At 36.1% G+C, this 15,412-nt stretch overlaps 1 protein-coding gene across 2 annotated transcripts in view; it reads left to right on the top strand.

The window, feature by feature from the left end:
* FAP (fibroblast activation protein alpha) overlaps positions 1 to 15,412 on the top strand; it is an 86,107-nt gene that overhangs the window by 27,995 nt on the left and 42,700 nt on the right. For both annotated transcript variants that reach the window (XM_025852541.2, XM_025852545.2), the window contains 8 exons: positions 2,652 to 2,750; positions 3,692 to 3,786; positions 4,729 to 4,803; positions 6,291 to 6,343; positions 9,743 to 9,815; positions 10,488 to 10,608; positions 11,496 to 11,650; positions 13,675 to 13,778. In XM_025852541.2, the coding sequence (XP_025708326.1) occupies positions 2,652 to 2,750; positions 3,692 to 3,786; positions 4,729 to 4,803; positions 6,291 to 6,343; positions 9,743 to 9,815; positions 10,488 to 10,608; positions 11,496 to 11,650; positions 13,675 to 13,778 (775 nt within the window). The remainder of the gene's footprint in view (positions 1 to 2,651; positions 2,751 to 3,691; positions 3,787 to 4,728; positions 4,804 to 6,290; positions 6,344 to 9,742; positions 9,816 to 10,487; positions 10,609 to 11,495; positions 11,651 to 13,674; positions 13,779 to 15,412) is intronic.

Genomic DNA, 15,412 nt, shown 5'->3' on the forward strand with positions numbered 1-15,412 from the left:
TATTTATTTATTGAATTAATATAAAAAAAAGTTTTCTAAAAAGAAATTATCTAAGAAGGTATTTTTTGTATTCACTAAATCGAAAATTTTTTTCATCTGTATGTTCAGGATTGTGTAGACATAAATATGTCTCAAAGGAAAGTAATTTCCACTGCAAATAGTGTTAGAATTTCCCCTTAACTATATTAGAAACAGATTGCAATTTACTTTTAGAAGAGTTAAGTAAAATTTAATTAAAATATTTCACAAGTATTCTAATGTTATTGTAGTAAAATGGTCTTTTATTCATTGAATAGCAATTATAAAATCAGTGGTAAATATTTTACAAAAGACCATTTAATTAAATAGAAGAACTTTTATTATGAATAACTGTATGGCATGTACAACCTTACTTAGAATTCAAAGAAAATGTGAGAAGATGAATATCTTAAAAAACAGAATAACTTAGTGTTATTATTTAGTCTATAGTTGCAAAAGGGTTCACCAGCCAACTGCATTCTTATAGCCACCAGAATAATTTTTAGTAAATGAAGAAAATAATTCAGGGTCTTAATCAAGCATATGGAGCATATATTACTTCAGTATGAATCAGTTAAAATAGCTGAAGATGCTATTATCCAGTTGGTCAATTAACTCTTATCACACGGCTGTACATTTATGTAATTACAAGCTTATAGAGCATGTTGAGTCTCAAATTTCAAAAGCCAGTGTGGTAGGACTGGAAGTATTATCACCATTTTCTAGTCCAGTCCTTATAATAGCACAGGTGAACAAGCTGTGATGACAGGATTGACTTACTAAAGCCCTGCAGGATATTAGCAGCAGAATGATCCTGTAAAAAAGAGGGCATAAATCTCACCCAACCACCCTCCATTCATCCATCCTCCATTCTTCATTTCATGTATTCATTCATTCAACAAACAGTAATTAAATGCCTATTATGTTCTAGATACTAGGGATGTGATGGTGAGCAAAACTAGACACGGTCCCTGGCCTTACGGTGACTATTTTGAGAATACAGTGGAAGATGGAGAAATATTAATAAAATAATCACTCAAATACATACAAGATTACAAATCAAGACAAATTCTTTTTAAAAAAAGAATATGGTCTGTGGTAATGTATAATAAAGGAACCAGATCTAAGCCAGGGGGCCAGAAGGGGTTTCCCAGAGGAGTGTCTTTTATATTAAGCATTAGAGCGTGAATAGAAGGAATGAGAGGGGAGAAGATGGAGAAAGGAGGAGAGGCCCTGGAGAAAGAAATGAGCATCTGAAGAACAGAAAACCCTGTATGTTTGGAATCTAAAAAGTAATGAGAGAGAGAGGCAAGAAGAGCCAGGAGGGCCATTCCAGACCAGCTAAGGGCCTACAGGTCGGACGAACATTTTTGGTCTTTGTCCCAAGAGTTATGGAAAGCTATGCGAGAGTTTAGCAGGAGGATAAAGTTATAGCTCTCATCTTCAACAGTTTTATTTTTGCATGGGCAAATACCAGATTCACAAATGCTATTCAAGGTATAGGACATTTTTTTAAGTTTTGGTTCTGTAAGTGATGGCCTGGAGAAGGGGTAGGGTGGGAGGGATGGAGAATGGCAATATGGATGTGAAGGAGGATTGGAAGTTGGTTGCCATACTATCCATCTGGCGTATCTGACTGTTTAGGAGCTCTATAATGAATGTGTTCTGAGAATAGAGTCATGTTTGAAAAACACAATTGTTTTGGAAGATTCAAATATAGGTGAAATTTGCTTGTGGTTTGTGAGCTACCTTAGGTGAGGCTTTATATGGCAAACCTCTACTTCTGGAATTTTTAAGATCATCTGCATAGATGATAGAGCTTTTGTGGGGGGTTTCTCTGGCCCACTTTCTCTTTATAAAAATCCCAGTCAGGATAAGAAATTATCTAGGTTCATTAATGTCTCCTCTCTTGAGATGTCTGAAGGTAAAGATTTGGGCTGATCGCTTCTGACCAAAGGGGATGCTAAAATATGTCATTGATAAACCAGTAGTAATCCAAGCCAAGCATCTATGACAAAATGCAATGAACTGCTTAAAAGACTAGGTTTTTAGGCTAGTCTGCAATGCCAGCTTTGCAAGGTCTAGAGTTGTTGGATCATCATCTCATCTCTCTGACAACTCTGCATTGCCTGAATAGCATCCTGGCTGCTCCTTGGACACCATCATAGTTCTTCCAGGCAAGCAAACTGCCTCTCTAGGCCTTCATTAGCCTGTCTATTAAGGAGATAACACAGATCTTAAGACAGACATTAAACAAGTGTTTAGCAAAGGCAAGTCTTTTCTTTTCTTTGTTGTTTTGAGAAAGAGAGAGAAAGAGCACGCACATGCAAGGGGGAGGGGCAGAGAGAGAGGGACAGACAGAATCTTACTCAGGCTTCACACTCAGCGTAGAGTCCCACCTGGGGCTCAATCTCACAACCCTGAGAACATGACCTGAGCTGAAACCAAGGGTCGGTAGCTCAACCCACTGAGCCACCCTGAAACCAAGGGTCGGTAGCTCAACCCACTGAGCCACCCAGGTGCCTGGACAGGTCTTTTTCATGACATGAGACAGAACAGATGAGAGACAGACTCAGGATTTATTTAAGTTATTAATCATCTTTTTTGTAATAATGTTTCCATTTCTCCCAAAGTTCATGACTCTGAAGGAAGTACAACAAAAACACTCACACTGAAGGATATTTTAAATGGGACGTTTACCTATAAAACATTTTTCCCGAACTGGATTTCAGGTAAGTGAACTATTTCTTTACCTTTTGGGGTTTTAAAAAAAAAAATATGTGTTTTTATTTTTAGTGCCAACACATCTCTATGGTAACCGAAGCCATATCCATTGAAATGGAAAGAAAGAGAATTATTTAGACAAGTCAAATGGCCACCAAAGCACCTTTGACAGAACCATTTGGACTGCATTTACCCAATAGTCATGATGCCCGTTGGAGTTTCAGCAAGAAAGTAAAAGTTGAGAGTACATTGCTAGAATAATCTGAGCACGTTGTATGGTTCTTCAGAATGGGAGATATGCACCTATTTAAGAGAGGTCATAAGAATTTTACCAAAAGAGAAATTCCATTGTCAATCTGGATAATCTGAGAAATGGACAAATCCCACCCTGATAAAATGTCTTTCCTGGGCCACAAAATTGATATTTTCATATAAGTTTCCAAAATAGAATGCTGTCAAATAAGTCTAATCAAACAAATAGTAAGGTCAACTAAGTTGTTTATGACATTATAGTTTATATCTAAGTACAACTAAACAAATCTGAATATTTTAATTTTTCTCTTTAAAAAATAAAATGCACATCAAATGGGTTTTAAACTAAATCAAACACAGCCTAAAGGTAATGTATTTTTTTTAATTGCAAATCAAACATACCATTTTAAACTAGTTTATCTTCTTTGTAATACAGAGAAAATTTTATTCCCAAGCACCCTGAACTGGTCATAATAGGGCAGCTACTAGTAAATTTGGCATTTTTGTGGAGAGTGGAAAAGAGCATCCTTTCCTCCCTTCCATTGTCAAACTTATTATTTTAAATCTGTCAAAGCAATGTCCTGGACAAGGAAGAAAAACAAAGTAATTCTGTGAAATAAGAGAGGTTTCTCTTTCTTATAAATGTATTTTGTATTAAGGGAGATCATTTCAAGTTTGTTTTCCTTCTTGTTTAAAGGACAAGAATATCTTCATCAGTCTACAGATAATGATATAGTATATTACAATATTGAAACAGGAGAATCATATACCATTTTGAGTAATGCCACCATGGTATGTATCCAGCAACATCTTCTTCCTCAAAACTTTGCCATCTCTTCACTGATCAAGGACCAGAGTCCAAACACTCAGCACTTGATCTGGACCTGATCGGCCTTCTTGGCTCCATCTCCCACTAAATTCTCAAATTCTCTCTTCTAGTCACACTAGACAACTGCCCTTGCCTCCTCTCAATCGCCTAGCATCTTTCTTTCTCTGTGGAAAAAGTGTAGCAAGAAACAAGAGTCAAGAACTCAGTCCTTACAAGAGGCAAACTGAGGCTCCGGGTTCTGTCAACGCCCTAGTTATGGAAAGTTACATAAGTTTCCTCACTACGCCAGCCATAGTGTGCCTCATTTTCTCTCTCTAAAGAGTAGGAAGAATAATCCCTCTCTGGGTTACCGTAAGAGGTAAGTGATGTAACATTTGAATGTGGTAGGATGGCACCTAACACAGAATACACGCTCAATAAACAAGAGCTATGAAATGTAGGTGCATGCTGTTCTACCTCCCAGGCTCTCAATCCTCCTGCTTTCTCCACCCTCAAAAGCCGGCTAATGTTTTAAATCAAGCTCAGATGATACTCTCCTCCTCTGTGCAATCAATGATCCTCTCATTTGGATTTAAATACTTCTTTTCTTAATGCTTTTGCAATGCTGTATTTATATCTCTTTAATAGAACTTTCTAACTTGCAATACATTACTTATTTTCAAGTTTAACATGTTACGCTTCTAGAAATCACAGAGTATGTCCTATTTCTCACATCTTCCTCCCATAGTGTTTAATAAATTTCTTTGTATACAGTAAGTACCATGTAAACATTTTTAAAAATTGCATCGAAAGCATATGTATGTAGGAGTATATCAGTTATATGATACCCTTTTAGAACTGCACATTTACATGGCTCTGGGTATTTTTTTTTTTCTGTATTCTAATCAACTTCTTTGTAATTTCAGAAAAGTGTGAATGCTTCAAATTATGGCTTATCACCTGATCGGCAATTTGCATATCTAGAAAGTGATTATTCAAAGGTATAGACTATTTAATCTGGGTATATCTGTCTATATCTCTTACTAATCCACAGTTTGGCTTATAAAAGTAAGAGGAAGCAAGAGTACATCTTTATATCTAAATATTCAAGAAGTTAATGTGTGTTCTCGATGAGCCCCCAAAACATAACTGAAACATACACAAATAATTCAGAATTTGGTGTACTTGGCTGGTTATCACCCAGTAGTAGAGACTACTTTCCTTTGGGGGGGGGCTGCATTTTGAGACACTGATACTTATCGGAAATGGGAGAACTATACTTGTATTTCTAAAGCTATTTGACTTCATAAACCATTAGTTAATTCTCACACATTTTAACCTTGTGAAAGTTTATTACTATTGAAAATGGGAAAATCAAGGTGTAGCTTATTTTACTTACTTGTTCAAGTAAGATAATATACAGGCAGTGGTAGACCAGGGTTTAAATCTATGTGTTCAGAAGCCTGGAGTGGGAATATCCCACCAAACCGTAACCATTTACCCTTACTTAATTTGCCGTTCCTGATTGAAGTTGTAGAGGGAAGTTAATTATCTTATTTTTTCTACTTATACAACTTGAAGATAATTATTTTTTTGCAAGAAGGCAAAAGAATTTATTATCAAATTAAACTTCTAGTAATTACTTTTAGGTAGACAACGTTTTAACTGTCATTTTTCATATGCTATGTGACATGTAAAACTCTCTTAATACACAGAATGAATAGTTAATCTTTCCTCTCCCCGGCTGTTCTGTCTGCTGATTATTTTCCAATGGACCAGGTCCTGGTCACTAGCAATCTTTAGGAAGACACGTTTCAGCCAGTTGGAGTTTCTTTGCCAAGAGTTTGAAAACTCTTTTAAGAAACAAAATCCAAAATAATACTTGTATAATTCACTAACCACCGAACAAATATACTTAATGAGAAAAAGAGCAGTTGTGTTTTTTTTTTCAGGAGGAATTATAAACTACATAGTTTCTATTTATTTTTCAATTTCTATTATTTTTAAAAAGTATCATATTTGAACAAGGCAAACATTTTGTAACAAAACTCTGTGTTGAATGAAATTCTTTACCTAATTTTAGAGGGTATCATTGTAATGAACACAGGTGTAAGGTAATCCTTACAGCCACGGAGATCATAGTGGTTTCACTTCAATCAAGGTAAAGCATAAAGGGAAAATTCTTAGGAGAGAGTGTGTCAAAGAAAAGCTTTTTATATTAAGAAATGTCTTCGGATATGCTTTTTATGGAGTGAGGGTTGAATCACTGCTGAGATTAGTTCTGGAACTTAGACAAACAGCACAAAAGTCCACAGTAAAACTCTTTAAATGAAGACTCTTTTGGAATTGAAACATATCCTTCCTAGTGCCTTGTGAAAATTGTCCCTTTATAATTCTGAATCTTGAGTTGAATGATTTGTGATTATACATTATTAGCATAAGCTTTTTAAGAATTGTAATTTGTTTCCGTCTCCCTTCTTTCTGACAGCTTTGGAGATACTCCTACACGGCAACATATCACATCTACAACCTCAATAATGGGTAAGATGTCATGATTTCATGTCTATTTATTCATACTACTTACGTCTATTATAGTTTCTCAATCCAAATTCTGATTTGAAGTTAAGACTACATTATCTCGTTACTGATCCTAGTTTCTTACTTCTTTACAGTGTATGTGTACCCATAAAACTTAAGAAATTTAAGGAAATCCTGTTATGGAATATTTACCTCTTTTTATTTGACTAATATTTTGTGTTTTTACACACAATGCAGTTTTATTTTCCCTACTTTAGAACACCAAATTATAAATATACCATTTGTGAAAGTAAACATATGCACTAAAAGTACAAACACAGACATGGGAATGCTACTTTCAGGAGAGTAGCTACCTCATTGGAAGGAAGCAGAAGGGAAGGAGATGCAATATTAGTTGTACCTGAACACACACTCCATTAATTATTTTAAAATTAATTGTTTTTAAAATTGCAAAATGTAAATATTTCTTAAATTTAGGTTATAGATAAATTGTCATCTGTTATATTATTTTCTTTATTTATTTGTAATGTTTAACTGTTCAAAATATTTGCAATTAAAAAAAAAAAGAGTGAGTAGGTAGGCAAATGACCTAGTGAAAGAATTCCTGGCAGAAGGAATAACATGTAAAGGCCCAACGGGAAGGGAGAACATGGAGTGTTCCAGAAACTCAAAGTAGGTCAGTTGAGTTAAAATTGGAGAAGGGCATGCTGACTAGTGAGAGGTGGTGTAAGGTTGGGAAGGAGCTGGGGCCAGGAAGCAGGGGCCAAATAATAATGAGGAAGCCATTAAGAAGAGTTTAAATGTCATTCTGATGACAATAGGGAGTCACCGAAAGGTTTTAAATTGGAAATGACATGATCAGATTTACACTTTAGAAAAATCTCTCTAAGTATGGACAATGAATTGGTTTAGTTACTCATCTTAATGTCATATCCTATTGCTGTTATGTAAAAGGGAAAAATAATTATATGGCTTGAAGAGGTATTGAAAAATTTTATGGTCTATTTCCTCTTTTGTCCAGCAAGAGCACAAAAATTCAAAAAAAAATCTACTTATTTTAAATGTTCAGAAAAGAATAACTCTGATCTTAAACTGTCAAATTAAAAAATAGGAACTGCTACATAAAGTAGAATCTGAACTCATCTAATGTACTCTGAGTTTTTCTCTTGTCTATATCCATATCATCACCAAATTCAAAAAGTATTTATTGAACACCTACTATGTGAAAAGCATATATGGGAGAGGTACACATGAACTCAAGGCACTAACCCTACTCTCAAGAAAACTTGAAACTAGTGAAATAAAAACCTTACTCTTTCAGCGCAATTTCTTAGGCTTTAAACATTTCCTTATTTTTCTTAGTCATTTTGAAATTCTCCGCGTTCTATCTATGTTGAGGTTCAACAAATTAAACAGCATTCCAAAAGAAGGTGACAATACTAATATTTTAATTATGGCTTGTATAAGTTTATGTACCAGAATCATTTTAAATATCTAGCTTTTGTGCAGTGAATTTAGTCATACCACTGCTTACTTTCTTTCTTTCTTTCTTTCTTCCTTTCTTTCTTTCCCTTCTTTCTTTCTTTTCTGCACAACTATCTAATTTTCCAGATTGTTTTTTTTTTGTTGGTCAGGTAAATATAGCATAATTTAGGAAGTGAGTGATGACAAATATGTTGAGATTCAAGGCAAGACCACATACCACTAATTCCAAGTTTTCTATGTGCCTCTGAAGAGTCTATAAAAATCTACCACAGAGCAAGTAAAGAGGCTTCTGGTTTCAAGCATGGGAAAGAGTACTGAGGAGATGACAGCCTTTGTAAGCAGCCTCCTCCACTTTCTCTCATAGTGTTAGTTATTTAGAAAACAGAAAATGGCAGCTGCAGTGACTTGCCAGTCATGAAGGGACTGTGTGCTGAGATTTTCAGCTTGGCGCTGTCTGCATGCTTGCATAGATGATTCCACAGCATATCGAAACCTAAGACAGTGTTACAATGTCAAAGGTAGCATGAACGCTGGCTTGACAGAGAACTGTAACCAGGTGAAGAATGTGTTTGTTTCTGGATCATTCCTTTGCCTGTGCCCTCTTGTCTTTTAATATATTCTGGCCCTTCCCGGAGCCTGCTGCTCATAAACTGCCCTCTGGCAGGCGAGATTCTCATTGCAGCTCCAATAGTCTCTCTTTTCCAGGGGCATTACTCTTTCCCCAGTCAAAACAGACCTGCCCATGTTCCCTCATGGTTTGCTGGGCCTCAGGCTGCATGACCAAAGAAGTCACATCAAAGTAATGTGGGTTACAAGACTTCACAGATGTCCAAACTTTAAAAGAATGAGAAAAGTAGAAATGTCAGGCATATGTCAGATCCAGGCTGAAGTTAGTTTTCGGAAGGGGAAGGCCAAAGGGTCTTTCTTCAGGCTCACCAATTTATACACTGGAGGCAGTTCTGGTTTTGTGTCTCTACAAAAGCATTCTTAACAAAAACCACTGATGCAATCTTTAAGAAGATCATAGTCAAAACTTAAGCATGGCATCCTATGACTCTTTAGCACTTATAAAAATCTGAACACATTCTTGCTGTAGAACCACAAAGGCTCCACAGTGCAAGTTAGTCAATTGAGTATTTGCAGGGTGACTCTAGGCATCAAAGTGAGATTTTGGCCCAATAAGATATTTGAAATTTCCCCATGGGTGGAGAACTTTGCAAGCTTAAGGCATACTGCCCAGTGTATGATCTGTTTTTCAGTTTAGCTTGAGATCAGATGTTCCTTTCCTTTTCTGATTTCAAGTCAGATCCCTGGGGAGATTGTCAAATGGCATCTTATTTTCAAAAATTTGAAATGCATATGCATTCACAGAGATGGGGGTTGTAAATGAGAATGTGGAAGAGTACATATTAAACTTCAGCACAATTATAGCATTTGAGAGCTGGAAGGCACTTCATCGACCATCTCAGCCTGATGTGTATAAATCTTACAGTCCTGAGGGCTAAGAGACTTGGGTTTGGTTAGGGGTCTGCCAAGAACCAGCAATGTGATTTTAAAAAGTCGTATCTCTTTAACCTCACGTTTCTTTTTTACAAAACGAGGGGATTCCATTAGATAATTTTTAGAGATGGTCCCACTTTCACAGCCTGAAAATCTTTAATAAATCTTTAATTCACCTCACTATAAAGGTCAGAAAACTGAGACGCGGAGAAGTTAAGTGACTTAAGTAACTAGTAAAGAACCCTAACTACTACTCAATGTGTCTAGTGCCATTGTTACCACATTCTTTCTGTTAGGTTTGAAGAAGCAGAGGATGATTCTTCATTGTTGTTGTTTACTTTTTTCTGTTTACAAAGATTTTTTTTCATTGAACAGCAAGGTTTATTATTATTTTTTCTTTCTTTTTTTTCCTTCTAGAGAGTTTATAAGAAGAAATGAGCTTCCTCGTCCAATTCAGTATTTATGCTGGTCGCCTGTTGGGAGTAAATTAGTAAGTGTTTAAATTATAGAAGTGTTTAATCATTTAAATAAAAGAGGAGCCATTTGATTTTGGCCTTTGTTAAATTTCCCTGCCTGAAAGGAAAAAAAAAAATTCATGACTATTTTAGTGGTTAAAAACGGGAAGAGTTTTGATAAATTGAAACTCATCTGAGAATTCCGCAAAATCTCAAGCTCATGGATAGACTTCTTTAAATATCGCAGTCAAAAACTTTATCCTCATACTCAGCCAGAATGCTTTGTGCCAGAAAGCTGAGGAAAAATATGGTTTTCACAAGTTTCCCAGACTAGCTTCAGACAACATGAAATTTTGTCCAAGCTCTTATTTAAGGACTCTAAATAAAGATTAGATCTGGCTAGCTATTAATATTCAAAGATTTATTTGACTTTCTGTTAATATACACAATTATTTATTTGGGTAATAAAACAACAAATACAATAGTAGACTTTATGCTTTATTTGATACAGACTTTAAAAATCCTAATTGATGTTAATGTGAGTTGGTTGGTTTTTTGACCTATTAAAACGATACTTTAGTTGTGAGTCTTTTTTGCATCTGGATTACCACTCATTTTGCAGGTATTAGGTAAATAGTTAATACAAATTTACAGACTTCATTGTATTCCTTATGGAATTCTCCTCATTAACTTACCACCACGTCTAGGCATATGTCTATCAAAACAATGTCTATTTGAAACAAAGACCAGAAGACCCACCTTTTCAAATAACATATAATGGAAAAGAAAATAAAATATTCAATGGAATCCCAGACTGGGTGTATGAAGGTAAGCTGTATTCTTTTTCTACTGTTGCTGTTTTAGGCTTTTAATTGAAAATAATTGCATATATTTAGTAAAATGGAGATGAGTGGTATGTTACTGAGATGAATGGTGGCATTTCTGAAAGCTGTTATCAGATTAGGAACAGGGTGTGCCTGTTCTGAAAGAGCAAAATCTAGTAATCGGCCTGGGAGAGTTTATTTTCACAAGCATTATAAAGTGGTAGTAATAATTTATATTTCAAGTAGTATATGGTCCTTAGATGCTATGTTAGTACATTTCCTCAGGTTTCTTTTTTCTTGAGAAATAAGCCTTCTTCCAAAACGAAACAGCAGTCTACATAATTTTGCAGGGAAATATTCCTAGTTTTTGATGCTTTCGTGAATTGCGTCCTCTTTCTAGGTCATGTAGGATCCAGGACTCACCTGGACGTTAAAAGGTCTTGTAGTCTTTGCCTTTATTAAAAAATAATATAACTGAACTTTTTTTTTTTTAATATTCCTAAGAAAAAATCAACTTCCAACATTTCACTCTATAGTATAATTACAGTTCCCCTTGTTTGGGCTACTTTAGATGACTATAAAAACCAGAAGCTGCCCCAAAGGGAAAAATTATTTATTGTTGAAATGTTTAATTAATTTACTTAAATAATTACATTTCTGATTTAATATCAATTCCTAAGAAGACTGGTTGATGTTTGATATGAGGTATAAGGTTAAACTATTTCTTTAAACTCAGATTGTCTTTTTGAACAACCAAATTTTGGCATGTCACATCCACATTAAATAAATTATTTCAGTCAATAAATGGCCATACAACGTATTTTGAAGCATTTACAATGATCTTAAAAGTAAGTTATAATTGTAATTAATATGCTTGTATTTATCTTTCAGAGGAAATGCTTGCTACAAAATATGCTCTCTGGTGGTCTCCTAATGGAAAATTTTTGGCATATGCAGAATTTAATGATACAGAGATACCAGTTATTGCATATTCCTATTATGGTGATGAACAATATCCTAGAACAATAAATATTCCATACCCAAAGGTATGTTGAGTACTTTTAGCAGATGCTTCCGTTTCTCCTGTGTCAAAATGAGCAACCAATACCATGAATAGAGGTGGGATCAACAAGTTTGGAGAGCTTCTTATCCTTGTGCATTGTAAGGCAAACATTGTACTGTGCTCTATTATTTATGTGGACATCTGTTGCTTTGGACATCTGGTTGTGCTGGATGAAGTAGTCTTTGCAAAATCCATCGCAGAATCTTTGAAAAACATATGGTCTAGATTATGGAGGAAAAACAAGCTTAACTTAATTTTAATTTTTCATATTTCATGCTCCAAATTCAGGGTAAAGTTCTGTTTTGCAATTCCCTCTTGAATTCTCATGTAAATGCGAACTAGAATGGAAAATACAAATGTTGAACTTGATGTTCCCGTCAGGTAGAAGCAGGCATGAGTTATGATCTTTTCTGGACATACAAGGTAGGTTAAGTTTGTAAGCCTAGTTTCTTCCTTGAGGAAATGAGACATGGAGTGAGCCCAAAGTTTCTTGTATAACCATTCTAGAATTCTCAGTGTACACACTTTTCATTCAGTCCCATGTCTGAAGAGAGGGCTTCCGTGTCTGCAGTGGGAGAATAGCAAGATCACAGTGGAGAAGCACCAGATCCCGATCTGATTTAGATAAAAATCTGAAAATGGAGCAAATCATAAATCCTCCTCTCTCACAAGGAGTGGAAATGATTTTAGAAAATGGTTCTTTGTTCTTTATTCACTACACTGTTTACTTTCCAAAGAGAGCACTGTTATGGATAGATCCAGGGGGTCCCTATATGTGACAAAGATGGACAGATGTGCATACACACAAGTGGCTTTCGATGCAAGTCCAGGTGGTTGTGGTAAGAGAAATAGAAATAGCAGAGAGTCTAAAATTTATGTTAGAAGTCATATGAGAAAAGGCAGTGGATAGGAGAAGCATGTTTAGGGAGGAGACCCTTCAATGGCTGGGTATAAAGTCTGAAAGCTGGAGATATTTGGAAGCAAGAGGTGTGGTACTTGGGGCCCAAGATGTGAAAGAACTTGGGTCTTTGGGAGGGTGTAAGGGAGCAAGAAGAGAGGAGGAACCCATAACTGAGGACTAACTGATACTGGCTGAGAAGTTGGGACCCAAATTTCCATGTTTTCTTGAAGACCGAAGTTGCTGAAACATCTGACATCAGACCGAGAGGTGAGACAACTTGAAAGAAGCCAAAAGTCCCAGCTAAACCTCATAGGGAAACAGGTCAGAGGAGGGCCTGGACAGGTCTTTAGATAAATCCAAACAGCATGGAGTCATTTAAGGCTGTGAACTTAAACTTTGTGGACTTAAATTGTTTAACAATTATAAGACTCTCTTTTTCTGTGTTAAAATAACAGGAACTCTAAGAAGCTGTCTGGGTGTGAACTACACTGTCATGTAAATTTAGGGTGTATAATAGCACAGAAAGTACAAAACAAGAAAAGTGCAAATTCCATGGGCACTTTATTTGGAGGTGACATTTCCCTAATTTGGGGGGGGGATGATAGCAGTAGTAATGTAACCAACTAGGAGATTGAGTGATGATTGTCCTAGACCAAATTATAGGGTACAAAGCAAAAAGTCTCTTTCATTATTTATTCTTTACACTCTCCTCCCCTCTACACTCCCTCTAGCACATGGAGAAATGATTCTTATACTTATCATAATAATAATAATAATAGGAAATACCCATTTTGAAAGTCAGAAAAGAGAATATCAATTATAGAACTGCATTTTCATATCCAAAATATTTTTTTCCCTATGAATCAAAGCTCCCTCATTAATCACTTAAAATATGTGTTTTTCACTCTGGTTGACACAATATTTGTAATTGCTCTGCAAGTAAAATTGAAATGAGATTCCTGGTCATGTTATAATTAGAATGTTTTCAATAGTAATATACTTAATATCATTACCTTATAAAAATACGCCTGAATTCCTAAAGTGTCTTTAATATGTTGATGATCATTAGAATTTTATGAGCTTATATATCTCCAATTTTTTGACAGGCTGGAGCTAAGAATCCGGTTGTTCGGTTATTTATTATCGATACCACTTCTCCTGAGCATGTAGGTCCCAGAGAAGTACCAGTACCAGCAATGATAGCATCAAGGTATAGTAAGCTCAGCTGCTTCCTACCTTCCACTGAATTTTAACACCGAAATTTCTCTCCTTTTTTTCAAAGATTTTAATTATTTATTTGACACAGAGAGAGAGGAGAGAGAACACAAGCAGGGGGAGCTGCAGAGGAGGAGGGAGAAGCAGGCTCCCTGCTGAGCAGAGGGCCCCACATGGTGCTCAATCCAAAGACCCTGGGATCATGACCTGAGTCGAAGGCAGACATTTAACAGACTGAGCCACCCAGGCGCCCCTAACACTGAAATTTCTTAATTGGGATTTATACTTCCTTTCTAGTGAATTTATGATGTGTATACTCTAAGCAAAAATAAATAAATAAAATTGACATGCAAACCCAAATACATAACCAAATTAAAAAATCACAAATACATTTCTTAAATCGATTTTTAAAATAGTAGCCTCTTTTGTACATATAAAGATGATCATAGTGATCAGTCTGAGTGATAATTCCCTCAGGTGTGTGAAGGTAAACTTGGGGTCAGTAGGCAAATAATAAAATTCCTATGTCTTCTCCGCATGGTTTCTCTCAACTCTGGTCTACTTTCTCTCCAACCCAGGGTTTATACATCATGCTCGATCACATATGTATGACAAACAAGAGAAGATAAGCCAACCCTCTCCAAATATTAGCATTTTTTTTTTTTTTTTACTAGGATGAAGTCTATCCACAGTTATCTGTTTGTCCAATTTCTGTTTGGGGTTAACTATAGGTAAACAGGGACATGAAGCAGTCTCACTTCTCCAGCATGGTGCCCTATGTAGATACTGGCTGATTAACCCTGATAATAGCAAGCCTCCAGCCCTCCATCAGCCCTCTGTGGTATTCTGGTTGAAGCAGATAAAGCTAAGAGGTCCCCTACGCCCTGCACGGTGGGCCTCCTTACCACTTCCCAAACCCAGCAGGCCACTGCTTGGCTTCTCTCGTGCTGCCCCATAAAGGGGAGTCAGCCAGGGCCAAGCAATTGATCACTACCAGGGAAAAGAACCACAGCAGAGGCCTCTGCTGGGCCCTGCCAAGGTGAATCCACTCGTGGATAATTTAAAATGGCTTTATTTTTTTTGGATGATCCATTACTCCCCCAACCCCAATCTAGTGGATGAAAACTTGACTAAATACATCTTTTATTTTTTTCTTTTGAAGTGTCATTCTCCTGAGGAGGCAAATGGAATGATAGAAAGGGTACTGTAGGAGGAGTCAAGAGGCTTGTTGGGGCATCTGTAAAATACTAACAGTTTAATAGTAAGAGCTAACCTTTTCTCGGCACTTACCATGGAGCAGACAGAATTCTCAAGAACCTTAAGCACTCTCAACAAATTTTGTAGCAAGCTTTAAATTTGGTAATATTATTATTCCCATTTTATATAGAAACGGAGGCACAGATATGTTAAGTAAGTAGCCTTAAATAGGACAACTAGTAGGAGGTAAAACCAGAATCTGAGCCAGAGACCCTTCCAGTTTTGGGATTGCTTTTACATCAATGTCCAAAATTCTGTGGTTTATTTACATCGATGTTCTCTCTCTGCAGCTTCATCCTCAGAGCCAAGTAATAATTGCTGCCATTCATTGACACCAACTACGTGCCAAGCATCATTTGAGTTACTTAGTAT

This window comes from Callorhinus ursinus, unplaced genomic scaffold (assembly GCF_003265705.2).
Source record: "Callorhinus ursinus isolate GAN/ISIS: 27379988/994484 unplaced genomic scaffold, GSC_fseal_2.0 scaffold2, whole genome shotgun sequence".
Taxonomy (NCBI): Eukaryota; Metazoa; Chordata; class Mammalia; order Carnivora; family Otariidae; genus Callorhinus; species Callorhinus ursinus.